At 41.2% G+C, this 18,973-nt stretch overlaps 1 protein-coding gene across 4 annotated transcripts in view; it reads left to right on the top strand.

The window, feature by feature from the left end:
* Nucleotides 1–18,973, top strand: part of KCNIP4 (potassium voltage-gated channel interacting protein 4) — a 927,129-nt gene that overhangs the window by 500,631 nt on the left and 407,525 nt on the right. The window contains exon 1 of one of the 4 annotated variants that reach the window (XM_028506527.2): nt 13,423–13,655. The exons of the other annotated variants lie outside the window; for them this stretch is intronic. Coding sequence (XP_028362328.1) covers nt 13,556–13,655 — 100 coding nt within the window. The 5' untranslated portion in view covers nt 13,423–13,555. Of the gene's footprint in view, nt 1–13,422; nt 13,656–18,973 lie in introns of those variants that run through there. 4 annotated transcript variants of the gene reach the window in all.

Genomic DNA, 18,973 nt, shown 5'->3' with positions numbered 1-18,973 from the left:
GTTTGAAACATAGAAAAGTTCATAGGGAATAGGAAGAAAGTCATAATATTGCAGATTATTGATTGCCTAAGAACTTCTGCATTAGTTTTGAATGTTCTGATTGCCTTAGAATCATTACACAGACACTATGGAAAGCAGTATGGAGATATCTCAAAAAGTAAAAATGGAACTGCCTTATGGCCCAGTGATTCCACCTCTGCGAATTTATCTAAAGGAACCTGAAACACGAATTTGAGAGAATATATGCACCCCCATGTTCATTGCAATGTTATTGACAATAGCCAAGATTAGGAAGCAGCCTATGTGTGTGTCAGCAGATGAGTGAATAAAGCAGCTATGGTACCCTTACACAACAGAATATTACTTGGCCATAAAAAAGAAAAATTTATCCTTTGTGACAGCATGATTGAACCTAGAGAACATTATGCTAAGTGAAATGAACCAGACAGGGAAAGACAAATGCCCTCTGATTCCACTGATACATGGCATCTAATGAACAAACTAAATTAACAAGCAAAGTACAGACAGACTCATAGATAGTGAGCAAGCTGACAGCTCTGGAAGGGAGATAGGGGTGTAGAGATCAAGCAAAAAAGAAAAACAAGAGAAAACTCACGGACACAGACAACAATGTGGTAATTGCAGGGAGGAGGTAGGTGGGTGGAGGGGGAAGAGGGTATTGGGGTAATAAATGATAATAGAAAAAATATAATAAAATAAAGTGTCAATCAATCAATCATAATTACAAAAAAAATAATCATTCTGGATTTTCCAGTTTAGCTAGTTATTCTATTGGATAAGCCTCTGTGCTTCCCAGAAAACTGGCTCTTAAAAACACCTCCATCATCATTTCCCAGTGCCATCAGATATCAAGTCACCAGGTCGCTAATGGTCTCACTTTTCCTGCACAAAGGTGATGAACAAAACTCTTTCACACCAGCGGGTTAGTGAGTAATGTTTTCTGCCATTTAAGTTATTTTGGGGACATCTGGAATGCCTAATGTGAAAAATTAAGTCACTAATTATGGGATTCTGGGCATGGCGATGCTTCGGTGGAGGATTATGCATTTGGCTTAAATCCTCTTCGTGCCTTAGAGATAACACACCGTTAGTTTCTTCCTTTTGTAACTCCCCTCTATTGCATCCCTTCTTCATTTACTGCAACATTTACTGATCAACTAATATATTCCAGGAACATGAACAAGTACTGAGGATAGAAAGATAAATGAGATAGGACCTCTCCTCTCCAATCTCGTAGTTTCATACAGGAGATACTTATGTCAACCAGCTCATTAATCTTGAAAGAATTATAGTTGAGATAAGTACCAAGCAGAATGAGGGGATAGAGGGGAAGTCAATCTTGTCTGGTTGGGGGGAGGAGCTTGTGAAAGACCCACCCAAGTGAAAACATTTAAGCTGATTCTTAAATGACATACAAGAATTTCTCAGGAGGAGGAAAGAAGCAGTTGGATGAATGAACTCAGCCTACTATTGGCTACAGCAGTGGTTTAGCACGACTTGAACCCAAGGAGATGAGGCTGGAGAGCTTCTCGGAGGGCTGAGGGGGGCCTTGCCTTGCTGTGGTTTGGGATTTCACTCTTCAGTCAGTAAGACAGCACCGAAAACTGAAGCTGAGGCTGGCATGTCCCTATCGCTGTGACAACAGTGTAGACTGAGGGGGGGTCAGAGGGGAAGAGAGACTTTTAGCAGCCACATGTCGAGTGGATATCACAGGCCAAACATGGCACCAGATTCTGGACACACCTTGGGGGCAAAGTACCTGTAACACCCATGTCATTCTAATGATAATGATAACAACAACGTTGATTTATTTTCTTACTTTAAGTACTTCCACTCACAACTTCGAGGTGTTTTGACTACGTGTGTTTTATAGAGGAGGTAACTAGAGTTAAGAGATGGAATCTGTCCAGAGCTCTGTAGCCAGTGAGTGTCCCATTAGTAATTGTGCCCAGGCAGTGATTTCACTATGATCTACTGGGATGGGAGGAAAAGAAACATCCATACAGTCAGCCGTGACTTGAGTGAGAACAGAGCTGGGCCACAGTTACTACTGCAACAAAAAATAGGACAAAAGGAATACAGGGAGACTCTGTGCTACAGTGATTGGAAGCAGGAAGCTATAGTGTTGGGACCCCAGACATGTATTTTCTCACCCTTCCCTAGGTTGTTCTCTCTGCCCTACACTCTTTAATGGGTGCAGCCGGCTGGCCAATGTGCGCCAGTGCTGAGTGGCCACTGCAGGGCTGTTGTGCCTTTTTCTTGACTCTTTCTTCCCTCTTGTTGCTGAAAGTGGCTCTTGGACAGCTTCCACTCCAGGACTTCAAATCTGTGTGTTGGCTCTCGTGCATTCAGCAGCCAAATGCCCAGCAGTGGCTAAGCCTCCTCTAAAGGTTAGTGTGAAAAAAATCATAAAATAAAAATTGTCCTTCAATGTCCTATAATCACAGGACACCTGGTGTGTTACTTAGCAGTTAAAGTAGAAATACAGGATCTTGGCACAAATGACACCCATTTTTTATGAGCTGGTAATTTACACCAAATTTTTTATTATAAAATCATAAACATGTAATTCCGTAACATAATAATATCACACTCAAGCACTCCATATGATATTTTAGGTGAAATGTCCAAATTGCTGTCCATTTCAAGGCAGACATTCACGTACCCTACCAGCCACACTCAGTGGCGCTGCTCCTGCTGGACCCTGTGCGCTGTGATGGCCCCAAGGTCCCATTCTGTGGTATATATGCCCTTTAGAACCCCTTTCCTTTGGGTAGGAGTGGAGCTTGTATCTATGAGAGGATACAACTACCATAATGATGGTGCTGTAAATGGCAGAAGTGATTTCGTGGGTGTAATTGAGGTCCCTGGTCAGTTGACTTTGAGTTCATCACAAGGGAGGCTATCTTAGGTGAGACTGACCTAATTAACTAATACCTGAAAAGAGATCAGAGAGACTGAAAAATGAGAGAGGTTTTCCTACTGGCATTGAAGGAGCCAAGTGCCATATTGTACAGACGGCAAGGCACTGAGAGAATCTTCTGGAAAACCGGAGTGCTCCTTGTCCAACAGCCAGGAAGGAAACAGGAGTTCAGTCACACAACCACAAAGAAATCAGTTCTGTGCGTAACCAGTGATCTCGAGAGAGGACCCGGAGCTTCAGGTAGGAGCATAGCCCCAGACCATACTTTCACTATACTTTTTGGAAGCCTGAGGAGAGGATCCACCTGACGCATAACCAGATTCTTCATCCGTGGAAAGTGTGAGATATTAAGTGTGTGTTGTTTTTGTCACTCAGTCTGTGACAATTAGCTATGCAGTGGTAAAAGACTACAGCACATACTAATGCCACGTTCACGGAGGTGCTTTTCTCACTTATCAAACCAGCAAGTCCTGCTCGATTGGCTTGTTTGGATAACCCTACAAAAAAGTTTCATCTGGTATGGCTCTCTATATAAATTTAATATGCCATGCCCTTGATTATCTATAATGGTTAACCTTTTACTCTCTCGGGGTATTTTGTGTTACTTAATGAGTTGTATTTTTATTAAATTGATGTGTGTATCATATAAAACATAAGCTTAATTATAATGCAAAATTAGATTTTAACACGATATAATATCATAGCATTGTATTTGAAATATTCCTATTGAAACCAAGGTTATTAAAAAGCGATTAAGTTAGAGTTGTTATTAATTAAACTACAACATATAGGTAGTATGAATAATTGTCAAGTAGATTGTTCTCTATTACTTTACATATTTTGTATTTCTTTCATGCAATCAAATAAGAGAATAAACAAATTTTATACTATATTATAGTGAGGAACTATAAGATGTCAATTGTAATGAAGAATAATTTTTTGGAAGGCACAATATTTGGAATAAAATCTGGCTAAATATATATCTGTACCCAAGAATTCTATTAAACAGGGCTAAAATCTGTAGAAATTGCCCTGAGTTTAATGAACACATAAATAATCCTGTTTCAATTATTTGATTTTATAATAAATGAATTATGCATCAGACTTTGTGTCTTTTGTTACTTTTATAGTATCGATTTAGATAAAGATGATTTCTGGTGGAGTAATGGGACAGGGCTCCATGTGGCTGCTGTCTTGTTTTTTATTAGATCTCAAACTGCAATATCTACTTTGCCTAAATCAGCTTCACACATCCGACCACTCGCATCCATCACTTGCTCTTTATTTCACTTTGCCTGGCTATTAAGGCGGCTGCATATCAGTGTTGTCCCTCCTTAAGTGATTACATTTGGGGCCCAAAAGAGGATGCACCAAGGATAAACCCAAGATGAGAGCTAGGCTGCGGAGCAGTGCTGAGACATGTGGAAAGCCTCACAGTCTTATCTCCATCTAAGTTTGCATCTGAAGCTCCCTGGTAAAAGACAGTTATAGTGGATGCAGGGAGTGAATCATCAAAAAACATTTTGACAATGTAGAATGGAACCTTGCATCTATTCACCAACGATTTAAAAATACCTTACTTTTAGTAGAAGAAAAACTTTCTAGAGAAGTTGGAGAAACGGATGGAGCCCCTGTCTATTCTTAACGATGTCAAGTTCAGAAAATGTGTGACTCTTGGCGACTTTTTAATAAGCTGAAGAAATGTCTCCCCGGAGGCTGTGCCACCTGCGGGGTGAGAGCGTGCAAGCAGATGAATGTAGTTTTTCTCACATTGTGGTCCAAGAAGTCCTGCATTGGGAGAGTTGATAAAACGGGAGGCTCGTGGGCTCTCCTCAAGATCTACTGAATCAGAATCTTTGGGGAAGATCTAAAGATTCACTTTTAAGAAAATCTCTAGGTAACCATAATGCACACTAAATTTTGAGCACCACCAGTAAATATATATGTGTTTATTTTACATAGGCATTTATGTAAAAAGGCTCAAGAAAATGGTCTTTTCTCTCTTGCCAGTGTTAAGCAATATTGCTCTTATTTGTAACCCACCCTCCTCATTTATCTTTAATCCCGTAAGGATGCACTATAGTGGCTTCAAAGTGTTTTCTGAGCCACTGCCTATTATTTCTCCATTTAACTCCATTCACATTCACCCACTGAGAATGATGCCTTTGCTATTCATCCTGAGGACAAAGTTACCTGGTGAAGCCTGGTATGGTGTCGCTTTCTTACCACTGAGGATGTTGTCTAGCCAAGGAATGTTGAGAGTGATGTATAGATAACCGATGGGACTGATGGAGCAATGATGGAATACATCCTTGAATTAAATTTCCTCAGCAGATGACTGGACTCTGAAAAAAAAGTTGAATCTGAATAGAGTCTCATGCTCCACTGCGACCTCACTGTGTCTGTTCACCCTGCGAAGTGTTCCAGAATGGGAGTTGACTAAGATTTGTAAGAAAACATTTCTCAGCCGTGGCTGGCGTAGCTCAGTTGATTGAGCGTGAGCTGCGAACCAAAGTGTCGCAGGTTCGATTCCCAGTTAGGGTGCATGCCTGGGTTGCAGGCCATGACCCCCAGCAACCACATATTGATGTTTCTCTCTCTCTCTCTTTCTCCCTCCCTTCCCTCTCTAAAAATAAATAAAAATAAAATCTTAAAAAAAAACCAGTTCCCAGGAAAGGTATTGCAATGATATTTACATTTATTTTCTTTGCAACAGGAATGCCTGGATTTACATTTTTCATAAGAAAAGCAATTTAAAAGCTATGTCATTAAAGTAAACAAATTTTCCTGCATCACTTTGGTGAAGATGGTGGTAAACTTGATGAACAGAGTTTTCTTTAGAATCCCAACTTAATTGAAGATATGCTACTCCTTTGTATCCATGAGGTGGCTGGGAATAATAATGGCATTTAGCTAATGGAGTTGTTCCATGAGTTTATTGACATAATTCATGTAAAGCAATTAGAACAGTGTGTGATGCACAGCAAGGGCTCAATAAGTAATAACAATAATAGGTACCATTTACTGAGCATTTACAATGTGACAACCTCTGTTCTAAGTGCTTTGCATGAATCATCTCAGCAATTTTCTCAGTGCCAAGAAGCCCCGAAGAAGTGGACTGAAGATGTGAACCCAAACTTCCTCCTAAACCTCTGTCTGCATTGTCTGCCCCTTTCATAAAAGTGGCTCATTATTTCCTCACCTTATTATTGAAAGACACTTCTTACTTGATGACTTACTGCTTGGTTATATTTTGAAGTTCATGTAGAAGGGCCAAATACCCTCCCAATTCACTCGGTCAGAGGATTTGGCCAGGCTTCTCTTAGAGCCAGTAACTTGACAAAGGAGGGGAGTACGTTAGAGGCAGGCAACTGGTCCTCACTGTGTGTCAGAGCGGCAGATGGAGGGGAGAAACTTCATGCGGGCATCAGGGCGAGTGACCTGACTGGCGCTGAGTGTGTTCCAGGACCTGGGTGAATTCTCTGTCGAGCCTAGTCTTATTTTCCACTGGACATGTAACGTAGATTGCTCTTGCCATGAAAAAAGTTGCCACCTAATATCTGTCTGATTTCATTCTCCTACCTCCCACGGCCACTGGGCCTGACTGGGGTCTCCTGTTCTCGTGGTACTTTCCATACTCCCTCAAAGACTTTTTTTTCTAGAAGCTTCTGTAGAGGGTCGTTGTTTGCGATTAGTTCTAAAAAAACTTTCTGGTCAAGATCTCTGGAGTCAGACCTGAATTTCAATCCTGGGTTGGGTATTTTCTGTTGTAGTACTAATTCTCTGCTCCTCAATTTCCTTTTGTACAATGGAGATCATAGTGGCACCCAGTTCATAGGATATAGCACAAGGTGCAGTAAAAGAATACAAATAAAGCGCTTAGTTCACTAATTAATCTGGCAACCAGTAGTTAGCCTACAAGCACTAGCTATTACCATCTAAATTTTGTTTTAATAGATTTTAAGCGCTGCAAAAACTGGAGACAGGACTTCTATTGCCCATACCATCTTGTACACCTTGACCATAGATCTAGCAAATGAATCCATGATGAATAATCAAAAAGTACATGAAATACAGTTTCGTTTTGGACCAGACAAACTAACTGAGGCTCTGAGACTTGGGTAAGAGGAAATTCTCCACCGTGCCTCCCTGTCCTCCCCTGCCCCTGGTTTAATACCGCCGCCAACCTGGAATGAAAAAGATAGGCATCACCAGACCCTCCTCGCACCCGGCCTCGGTTCCTCCAAGGGCAGCCTCACCCCTCATTGTGGAAGCAAACGTTATTTTCCTTCCAAAAGGCCTGTCGCTGGAAACAAAGCAGAAGCGGGGTTACGGCTGCTGGTGACTGGTGATCTCGCATGAGCTGCACCTGGAGGAGGGGCTGTGCAGCGCCGCGGTCCGAACGTCTGTAACTGGACGTGCTCAGTCGTCTGGGCGCGGGCCAAGAAGGGTTTCACGTGGCTGCAGAGCCTGGGTTCCCCCCCTCAGTTGCTCTGTGGAAACCTCTTTTAAACAGTAAGACCTGGATCTGCCTCTCACCCTTCTGGTTAGTTTTTAAGAGTAGGTTGCCTACAAGTTTAGGCGCTTTTGAGAAAATATCACAACAGCATCCCCTTCTCTCCTCATGCTCACTCCCTCTCCCAGCCCCAGCCCCTCGACTCCCCAACCCCAGTGCAGGGGCACAGATTTTTCCCGTGTCTGAAATCACACAATCTGGAAAGGGCAAACTAACTGTATTTTGGCAGTGTAGTGCTGGTTACGACCGCACCGACATCTGTCTGTTAGTGAAGGGAAGCACTTATGACGCACTCAGTGGGAATTTGCCCACTGTTAAGTCTTTCACGTGGGGATTCTCCTGGCAGTCCGTGTACCGATGACTGGCTTCTGATGCTTTGGGACATGGGACAATTTCTTTTAAAGATTTTATTTATTTATTTTATTTATTTATTTTAGAGAGGGAAGGGAGAGAGATAGAGAGGGAGAGAAACACCAATGTGTGGTTGCTGGGGGTCATGGCCTGCAATCCAGGCATGCACCCTGACTGGGAATCGAACCTGCGACACTTTGGTTCGCAACCCGTGCTCAATCCACTGAGCTACGCCAGCCAGGGCTGGGATAATTTACTAACTCTTCCCAAGCCTCTGGTTTTTCATCTCTAAGATGTGAATGAAAACCTTTATCTTCTTCTTAGAGGGCCCGAGAGGATAGGAGAGTTGGTGTGCTCAGCCCAGGGTTTGGTAAAGCATGTACTCCATGAAACACAAATGCTATATAGCACATCATCCTCACAACACCCTCAGAGAGGTATACTGGCCCCCTTTGGAAGACCAGCAAATTGAGGTTTAGAAAGTTTAAGTAACCTGAATGAGGCCAAAGATCTGGTCTCTTCTTCCTACTGGCCACTCAGGTATTTGTCTTTTAAAATGGAATGCTGTCTTTCACAGAAAGGAAAGATACTAATCCATGCTTTAATTTCATTCTAAGCTATGACCAAAAGCTGAGTTCTTGACAAAGCCACTTTGCCTGTTTAGACAGCAATGGTGTTTCAGAGGAAAATCAGAGGATGGGAGGGGGCGCTCTCCTAGGTCCTTCCCATCCTCCTCACCAGTGGCATTTAGGTAACGGGCAGGGAGACCTGCCCTGATGCTGCCTGCTGTGGCTTTCCTTGGTCACATCATTGTGGACTGCAGAGTAAACCCACATTAAACTCTGAGAACATGGCCAGCACACTCCAGTGGGCGGTGCTCACGGCTCTCCTTACAGCCAGGTGTCAGGAGCACACTGCCCTGCTGTGCTGGCTTCCTCAGCACGGGCTTCCTCACGGGGCAGGCAGAAACCTCAGCAGGGTCCACAGGCACACTGGGCACTCGAGATAACAGGGAGCAAGGTCCTGGCCGATGAGTGAGAGAGCAGCTAGCTTTGTAGGCTAGGTGACAGTATCCATACGGTTGTTCATGCAACAGCTGGTCAGTGCCTTTTATGTGCCAGGCACTCCTCTGAGCGCAAGGCTATCCCAGTGAACACCATGGACAAAATCTCTGCCTTCACAGGGAGAAGGTTATATTCTAACAGAAGATATTAGATGAATGAGGAAACAAATATGCCTCTCGAGTGGTGGTGGTGCTTTGGAGGAAAATACAGGACGGTGATCCCAAGGTCAGGAAGCTGTGATGTTTACACGGTGCAGTTAGCAATGACCCCACCGTGATGCACAGTTTGGAGCCAAACCCCACATCAAGTCACTTATTCTTGGAGTGACCTGGAAATAAGCATTCCAATAGAGGGAACAGCCAGGGACAAAGGCCTGAGCTTATGAGGTAAACAACCTGAAAGGAACCCCCACAGGTCCTGGGGGGAGCAGTTCACATCTGAGGGAACCCCTAACTTATCCCACCCTGACTGAATGGAAAGAACCCTCCTCTGGACTTTTCACTGGCAACATGCCTACACCCAGTTCTCACCAAACAATGCCAACTTTATTTTGTTTTCATAAACAATGCACACATGTTAAGGTGTACAATATGATATTTTGATATACATTTACATGGTGAAATGATTACTGCAGTCATCTCTTGCACAGTTACCTTTTTCATGGTCATGAGAGCCCAGAAACCCACTGTCCTAGCACATTTCAGGAACACACCACAGCAGGATTACCTGCAGCCAGCATGCTGCACAGTACCTCCCTAGAATGTGTCCTTCCTGCATACCCACCCTTGGCGCAACATGGCCCCATTCATCCCACCGCCCTGCTGCTGGTAACCACCATTCTACCCTCTGCATCTATGAATTCAGCTATTTTAGATTCGACGTACACGTGAGATCATTTCTTTTTGAGTCTGGTTCCTTTCTTTTTTTTTCTTTTCCTTTGCTACACTTTTTTTTTATTGTTGTTCAAGTACAGTTGTCTCCATTTTTCCCCACAACTCCCCCCCCACCAGCCATCTGGACCTCTCCACCTTGATCCTACCCCACTTTGGTTTTGTCCATGTGTGGTTCATTTCTCTTAGCATTGTGCCCTCTAGGTTCATCCACAGTGTCCCAAGTGACAGGATTACTTTTCTTAAAGGCTGAATAACAGTTCAGTGTTTGTGTGTGTGTGCGTATCACGACTTCTTTATCCATTCCTCCATCGATAGATTGTTTCTACCTCTTTGCTGTCATGAATAATGATACAATAAACATGCAAGTGCAGGTATCTCTTCGAAGTACTGATTTCATGTCCTTTGGATATATACCCAGAAGAGAGTTTGCTGAATTATGTGGTAATTCTATTTATAATTTTATGAGGACACTTCATACTGTTTTTCACAGTGGTGGCACTAATTTAAATTCTCACTGATAATTCATAAAAGTTCCTTTTCATCCACATTCTCGCCATTTACTTTTTATCTTTTTTTCTTTGTATGAAATTTCTGGAGGTGACATTGGTCAATACGATTGTATAGGTTTCAAGTGTACGTTTCTATGATGCATGATCTTCATGTTGCGTTGTATGCCCACCACCCACAGTGAAATCCTGCCTGTTACCCAGCCGTTCTAGTGGGTGTGAGGTGATACCTCATGCTGGGCTTTTTTCCTGTACATATGTATTCTTTGACTAATCCCTTCATCTGCTTTGACTGGCACTTCCCTAATAATTAATTATGTTGAGAACCTTTTCATGTATCTGTTGGCCATTTGCCTATCTTCTTGCAAAAAATTCTATTCATGACCTTCTACCATTTTTAAATCAAGTTACTTGATTTTTGCAATTGAGTTGTATGAGCTACTTATAGATTTTGAATCTGACCACTTTTCAGGCATATGGTTTGAAAATATTTTCTCCAATTCTGCAGGCTACATTTCTATTTTGTTGGTGGTTTCCTTTGCTATGTAGAATCTTTTTAGTTTGATGAAGTTCAGCGTGTTCATTTTTGCTTTTGTTGCCAGGACATCAGCTTTAAATATAAATACAAAGGACCTGATCACTGACTTTCATTTATGGGGCAAGTTCAAGGGCTCCCTTGGGTAGAAAAACAGAAAAATCCCTTCTGCAGGCCAGAGGTTGAAGTGCATTTAAACAATAATAATCTTGTGAATAAATAGGCAAGAAAATCTATGAATTCAATTAACTATGAGACTGCAATCTTCACACGTTGCAAAGTTACAGGGGTTAATGGATTAATTAGAATGTCACAAAACTTTGGGAGGATCATTTTGGTTCTGACCTTCATTCCTAGGATGATAAATATTTGTGCCAGTTGTTTGGATATTTAATTCAATTAAATCTGTGTGGAATAATGGAAGGAAGAATGAGCTTTGAGTTGAACAAATTAGTGATTGAATTTTGATCCCATCCCTCACCAGAAGCAGAACCTTGAGGCTACTAGTTAAACTCTGCAGCTTAGTGTTTCTCTGTAAATCTCACCTAATTATACCTCATTTCAGAGAGGCTGAAAGGGAAAAGCAATGTGTGCAAAGCATCTGGTATGTGGTAATTAATTAATGCTGCCTATTGTTATGCAACAAGTATATGCGCCATAGACCTGGGAAGTGTGTGTGGGGAACAGACAGGAAAGGAAGGCATGATTTCCGCCCTCGACAAACTTACCCTGAAGTGTGGATAATTACACCCAAGTAGCTACAATATAATATATTATAAGAGGAAAAAGTACTATAATAAAGGGGAGGGGGAGAGTTTCTCTCCAATTCTGCTTGGAGAAGTTTCATGGAAATGTTTTAGGAGCTTGTGAGGCGGATATGGTGTGGAAAGGGTTTTTCAAATACATCCAGTCTCTGAACAAAGCCTGGAGATGCAGGAGCTCAGAATGAGCTTGCAGGGAGGAAGCTGAGCTGTCAGGTAGAGTGATGGACAGAAACAGGGCCAATGAGGTGCCCCCTCAAGCTGCCGTCAGATGCCCGAGAGACTAGGATGCAGTTAAAAGGAGCTTCAATTTTATTCATTAGGGACAGAGGGAGCCATGGAAAGTTTTTGTGGAGGGAATAATAATATGAGGGCTGTGTCTCAGAGCCATTGCTCTGGCAGCGCTGTGTGGTATCAACACAGACGAAGAGACTTGTAATAAGCACAAGAGCTACGAGTGATTGAATACTCTGTTCTGAAAGTATTAAACTCAATTACGGTAACAGTCCAATGAGCTAAGTGCATTATGCCCTTTTTGCAGACAAGCACGTGAAGGCGTGGAGATGTTGAGTAACTTACCTGAGGCCACCCGGCTTGTGTGAGAGGTCGGAGACCGGAATCCAAGCATCTGGGCTCTGGAGTCCGTGCTCTGAACCATTGCACTACCCTGCCTCAAAAGCCAACCAGACATTAGGAAGGCATGCATTCTAACCAGCTCTGCCTTTGCCTGATCTTCCTGGTGCTTTCTGGGTCCTCAGTGTGTTCATCTTAAATTGGTTTTCTGAGATGTCTTCTAACACTTGTTTGTTTGTTTGTTTGTTTTAATTCTGTATTTTAATGTGGGTCTGATCTATTTGGGCAGCAGTGGGGTGGGGGAGGGGGGAAATGAATGATTGTGCAGGAAACAGAAGCTCCAAGCAAAGTTTTGTTTCTGATTGATCTTTTTTCCTCAAAAACTGTCTGTGGCTCCAGATTTACTTGGATCATGTTTTTTAAAAAGCATAGGAAGTATACACTGGAAAAAAAGAAGTATGTATTTTGGTGTATTCAGTGGAAATGAGCTAATGCCTCAGCTAGCTGCTGAACTCTAAAATTTACAATTATTAAGAATACTTACTAGTTTATTATACCTTTCATTTGAAACTGTAAGACAGTCACTATTCAAATCCCCGAACTCGTTCACAATGACTCAGGCTGTGCCCTGGGATAAAGCAACTCATTGAAAAGAAGCGAGTCAATACGGCACAACTCCCTTAAGCCTCATTTCTCGCTGTTCTCATCTCGCTGGGACAAAACACACACTTCGCTTCTCCTGACTAGTAAACAGTGTTTCTGAAGCAGCTGAATCCGAGCTGATACTCCGCCCCTCAGCATTTTCAGGTTTATTTCAAGATGTGGTGCGCTGGTCCCTGTCTGCAGCAGGAGTCCAGCCTTGGTTAGTTTCCGTTTCCAAGGCAACTGACCAGCCCAACAAAGCCACCAGCAGAGCGGGCTCAGGCTGGCTGGACCAGCGGCCACCTAGCCATCACTGCCACACGTCATGTTTCCTGGAGACCTTCTGGTGACCTCCCAGGTCTTCGGGTGATCTGCGTGTTACTCCATGCGTGGCTGTCTCTCTGTGTAAGAGTGATAACCCCCAGGAAGCGCATAATTCCGACAGGCTGACTTTATCCGGCTGCCACTTCTGGCCTCTGCTACTGTAGACAGGATGAATGTATTTTCTCCCATTCACGCCCTTTCTCGCAGCCGCTCCATCTCGTCTCCTCTCTCTCTCTTTCTCTCTCTCTCTCTCTCTCCCTCTCTCTCCCTCTCTCTATCTCTCTCTCTCTCTCTCCCTCTCTCCCTACCCCCCCCCCCACCTCGGCTCTCCTCCTCCCCTACTCCTCTGGCAGTAGCCTTCTTAATGTAGTTTAATGGCTTTACAAAGAAAGCCAGGAAGACAGGCACTTCTCACTGGCTGTTATCGGACCATGACCTAGCTGACCATGAACTTGGAAGGGCTTGAAATGATAGCAGTTCTGATCGTCATTGTGCTTTTTGTTAAATTATTGGAACAGTTTGGGCTGATTGAAGCAGGTTTAGAAGGTAAGGGAGTGCTTTTTAGTTACTTCTAAAAATTCTGTTTTGCAATAAAAATTTCGTAAGGGACTAGAAGAGGCACCTGAAAGGAAATCAGAGAAATGTAACTGTGGGGTGGACGTGAAGAAAGGTAGATTTTTTTGAAGGAAAAAAAGATTAATAATATAAACTTTTTGTAAGTTTCAGTAATGTTTTCACAGCAGTAGAACGTTAAAACTGTGATCATCACTTTAAATCAAAATGTTAGCACCAAAACTGAGGAAATGAAAAATTTATAATTGATATGTCTGCTTATATTGAGAACATTTAGTCCATATGGATCTTAGATTATTTTATCTATTATCCCTTTTTATAGTATCAGCAAAATTTTTATTTGGATATGTTATGAGGTTCATCTGTTTGTTGCTATGCAAATGCATTCATCAAATGGACATGGATATACATGTGTTATAATTTCTTATGATTTAAGATTGGAGCCTAAGACTGACAAGCTTTTTATAAGGTTGTCTTGAGACATATTTATAGTATTACTTATGTTACATCCCAACAGAGTTTGTGGGACAGCATCCCCAACTTATAGGACAGACCTTAGCGTGGAATCCAAACAGCAAACTGTTTTTCCAGTGTTTGTTCTGTATGTTTGTCAGAGGCTTCTTCTCCTAGTGTCCCTGACACTCATCTTGTGCTTTAAAAAATAAGACGTGTACTTGCCTGTACCTTTCCCTGAATTAAAGTCTCTGTTAAGAGTCTGAGTAAACTTAGATTCTTTTATTTTCCTGCTGCTCCGAACACATTTGAGAGTGTTTGCGTACAGCTCGTGACTGACTCTGAAGGTGTCAGGGCAATGCTTAAACGCAGCCGCAGACGATGTTTGACGTGGTGATACTTTGGTGTTCGCCTTGCTGTAAATTGGAAACTTGTGTAAAAATGCAAATAGGTTATAAATGTTTTACATCCACAGCTAATCTAGTCCTCCAGAGGGGGCTGCCAAGTGTGGCATAAATCGGATTGCATTGACAAACAGCAAACATGAAATTAGAGTAAGTGTGTCACTCGGATGTAGGTTATCAGAAATCTCTGTCTGTAACCCATGGTGGGGAGGGATGGTGGAATGCAGGGTTTGTTCAAGTAATGTTAAGTAAGTTTGCAGAGTGCTGTTTGTGGCCTCTTTCAACGGAAACATTTGTAGTTCTAAAAGAGGGTAAAATTCTGAATTCTGGAAGCGGTGACTGCTCTTTAATGCTGACTTTATCTCGTGCGTCCTCATGACACCAGGAACTTGGTTGTGCGTCTCTGTTTATTAGTGTGTGTTATTGTACCCGGCAAATGGGACGGGACCTGCTATTGTAAGGCACTGGTTTTTATTTCCTGAGACTGACGGTTACATGGACCAGTGTCGGCATTCTTGGCTATGTTGAGGGAATTGTTTACCTGATTTCATGGACGATGTGTGGTCATTCTTTAAACTCTTTGTTGATGGTGTTTATTCTGGGTTTGGGGATGAAAAATCTACTCTGGTATTGGTTTTCTAATTTTAGGAGCAAAAACGTTTACTCTCCCAAAGGAGAGTGCACATTTCCTTCCTCTAAAGACTACTAACCTTTATGAATTCTTTTCTTTTTCTAATTGCTTGTACTTGAAGCTATACTGATGTGTATAAGCAGTTTCTATCCTGTATTTTATATTTTATGGTGTCAGCATCTCCCAGGCCAACACTGTGCTAATACTATGCAGAGAGTCAGTGTTCTCTCTTATGAACTTCAACATCAAAACCCACAGCTGATTTCCAGTGTTTTTAGAAAGTGTTTTTAAATGACAAAATGTTGATAACCACTCTAAGGAGCAGTTTTATCTAATGGGTAAATGCTGATAGAGACAGAAAACAAAAGTGCTTTCTGTCTTGAAGTTTGTATAAGACGTTTCCAAAGTAAATGCTAGCCCCAGAAAATCTCCTAAACTATATTTAAGTTGGCTGCATACTTTGTTTATGAGAGATAGAAACCCAAAGAATGGATTGAACTGTTATAGTTCATTGTACATAGTCTGATTCTATAGATGAGAATATGCGCAAATCTAAAGTCGTAGCCTAATTTTAATTAATGAAAAGGGTAAACATTTATTATCAAAATAGCATCTTCATAGATTTTCTGCAGCTTTCTTAAAAACAAACTCGAATATTTTTCAGATTTATTTTCCCATAGGAGTTCCCTTCCTCCCCCTACCATTTTACATATCTAAGTTGAGGAAAGTAATTTCTTCCACCTTTCTTATTTGTCTGCTGAAGTGTACTATAGTAAAAAGATTTGAGTATTAAGTACGAAAACGTGGACTTAGGTTAAAGCCCTATACAGATGGTTTTGAATTTTTTCCTTAAATAATTAAACATTTTCATCTAAGCCTTAAAATTGTTTTACAGTGTAGTTATCATTTCCAGGCATAGTTTTTCTTTCTATATTTTCACATGTGCAATATGCATTACGTTCTTAGGGCATATATAACACTAGGTTTGCATAATGCAGTTGTTATCTCTCTTTAAATATGTATAGAATAAATGCACTTCAAAATAAATGAGTAACTTTCAAGTCTGAAGTTTTTGTTTGCTTGGCTTTGAGTACTTTGAACTCCCATTCTTGCAGAAGACTGGGAGATGGGTCTAGAAGGTCTGGTTTCTTTTATTCCAGACTAGATCTGGTCTGCATAAACACGCAGTGCTACTCATAGATCCATGGCATCTGTTTCTAAACAAAAAGAGTTGCATTCAGTGGGTAGCATCCTTGAACATGAGAAAATAAAACAATATTAGGAGTACAGATTCTTACCCCTTTCCAGCTACTCTCTTATTTTCTTTTTTTTTAAGATTTTATTTATTTATTTTTAGAGCGAGGGGAAGGGAAGGAACAAGAGAGGGAGAGAAACATCAATGTGTGGTTGCCTCTTGCATGTCCCCTACTGGGGACCTGGCCCAATACCCAGGCATGTGCCCTGACTGGGAATAGAACCAGTGACCCTTTGGTTTGCAGGCCGGCGCTCAGTCCATTGAGACACACTAGCCAGGACCCACTCTCTTACTTTCTAACCTTGGTAAGCCATATTACCTCTTTAGTGGTCTAAAATGAAAAAAACTGGACTTGATTATCTCCATAGACCTTTCCATTTCAAAAAGTTTACCAGTTGATCAGGCAATGAGAGTTTGATGATTTACATAACACATGCCCTTTCTTATGAAATGGCTATCAGTGACCCATTTTGGAATTGATATGCAGTACAGGCGTTGAACTAATCTCTCCTCTCCCATAGTGGACTCATTCATCACATCTCAGAGAGATTCTCATTGCATTTCAAGAGAACAGAGAAATGCCCTTTCCTGTAGATTTGACATTTGGGACTGTGGTTCCAGACATTCTTGTAATGTAGTTTCTCAAAACTTACATGGGGTTCCAATAATAAATAAGTACACCGCGTTATTGTTTGTTAACATTTTAAAGTTCACTTGTTTTTGGTTTTGGATGGTTTGGGTTTTTGTTGTTGTTGTTGTTATTTATTTATTTATTTATTTGTAGTTTAGTTCAACTTCAATATGTTTTCTTTTTAAGAAAAGTAATCTCAACAGCAGACCAGTATGAATGCATCTAGTAGTTTGAACTTGAGCAAAGTTTTGAGGATAACACACACTGCTAGAGTTTTGAACTCACAGGCTCTTTCGCCTACTGAGGAGTGCAGGCACTACGAGGAATTACACTGGTTTGGAATACTAAAACCTCACAACAGTAAATTGCCTCTTTTCCAGCCATAGAAATGAAAGTGGTTTTCAGTTTATGCATACCAGGGAGAAATTGAATAAAAATTTTAATGGCAAAGCTATTTCATTATTTCTGCATCCAACTCTGGGCTGTGAAAATATCTACTTTTCATCCAAATATGCATTAAATTATGCTGAAATAGTTACTGAATTAAGAAAGAGCCATCTTTCTCCCTACTTACTAATAATCTCAGTAAAAGGCATTTCACAAAAGTACAACAGCACACATGACTTGGGAAAAAAAATCACTTTTATTGGTATTTGTCTTTGATAAAAAGACAAAAAGAAATCAAATAATAATTTAAGTCCCTTGTAGAATACACATTAATTGTGGTATATATTTAGCTCATTATATTTATAATACCATAATACAAGCTTCCTCAAGAGTTCTAAAGAATACTCACATGCACAAGATGAATTTTTGGAATGCAAGTTCTTAGCTTTCCTGTGTGTTCACAGAGGTGTAGATGTGTTGGGCCTGTCAACAAAGTGGGCCGACTGGAAAACAGGTCTGTGTGCCCATGATGTGTAATGAGGACCACGGGCCTGGAAATGACAGGACCTGTTGTAGTACCTCAGACAGCCCAGTGGACATTCTGAAAACAGACTCTCTTTTAATTCTCCCATAAGTCTACTTACCCAAATGCAGTGGGATGCAACAGCGGATGTACATTTGCACGACCAGGGAAGTCTTTCTGAACTATGATGCTTAAGAAATATAAAACTGATTTGTGGTGATATTAGAAAATTTACACGTACTATCTTTTTACACCATCTGGGAATGGAATAAAGGAAATACTTACCTATTTGAATTTCTTTAGTGTTTTTAGAGTTAATGTTTCCTTTATTTCAAGAACATGAATGCCTACAAAGGAACTATTAGAAGAAGAGGATTTAGTCTGGTCAGAGATAATACTCGGAGAATCCAGAGAGTTATTTTGCTTAGATTCTAATTATAGCTTGGCCTCTTGATGGTCATGTGGTTAGAGCTATTACTTGGCTTTTATAATTTTTATTTTTTAATCTATTGAAATGAAATGATGATGAATAATATTAATATTTTGCTTTATTGAAGATCACCTATCTATGAGAGATGTGAAATGCAGTATAGTATTAAACAGTGTATTAAAGTGTTAAATGTGCCCTGGCTGGCGTAGCTCAATGGATTGAGTGAGGGCTGTGAACCACAGTGTCGCAGGTTCGATTCCCAGTCAGGGCACATGCCCGGGTTGTAGGCCACGGCCCCCAGCAATCGCACATTGATGTTTCTCTCTCTCTCTCTTTCTCCCTCCCTTCCCTCTCTAAAAATAAATAAATAAAATCTTTAAAAAAATAAAAAAATAGAGTGTTAAACATAGTATAGTATTAATATTAGTATGGAACTATCTGATTTTCACCATGGTCCTTTGGAGCAGGTAAACTTAGACCTCTAGGGACTAGGTAACTTGGCTCAGGGTTACTCAACCCATAAGTCATAAAGGTGAAATTCAAACTCACATCATCAGGCTCTGTATTCTATTCTGTA

Source organism: Phyllostomus discolor, chromosome 1, assembly GCF_004126475.2.
Source record: "Phyllostomus discolor isolate MPI-MPIP mPhyDis1 chromosome 1, mPhyDis1.pri.v3, whole genome shotgun sequence".
Classification (NCBI taxonomy): Eukaryota; Metazoa; Chordata; class Mammalia; order Chiroptera; family Phyllostomidae; genus Phyllostomus; species Phyllostomus discolor.
This window is presented reverse-complemented; position numbering and strand designations above follow the sequence as displayed.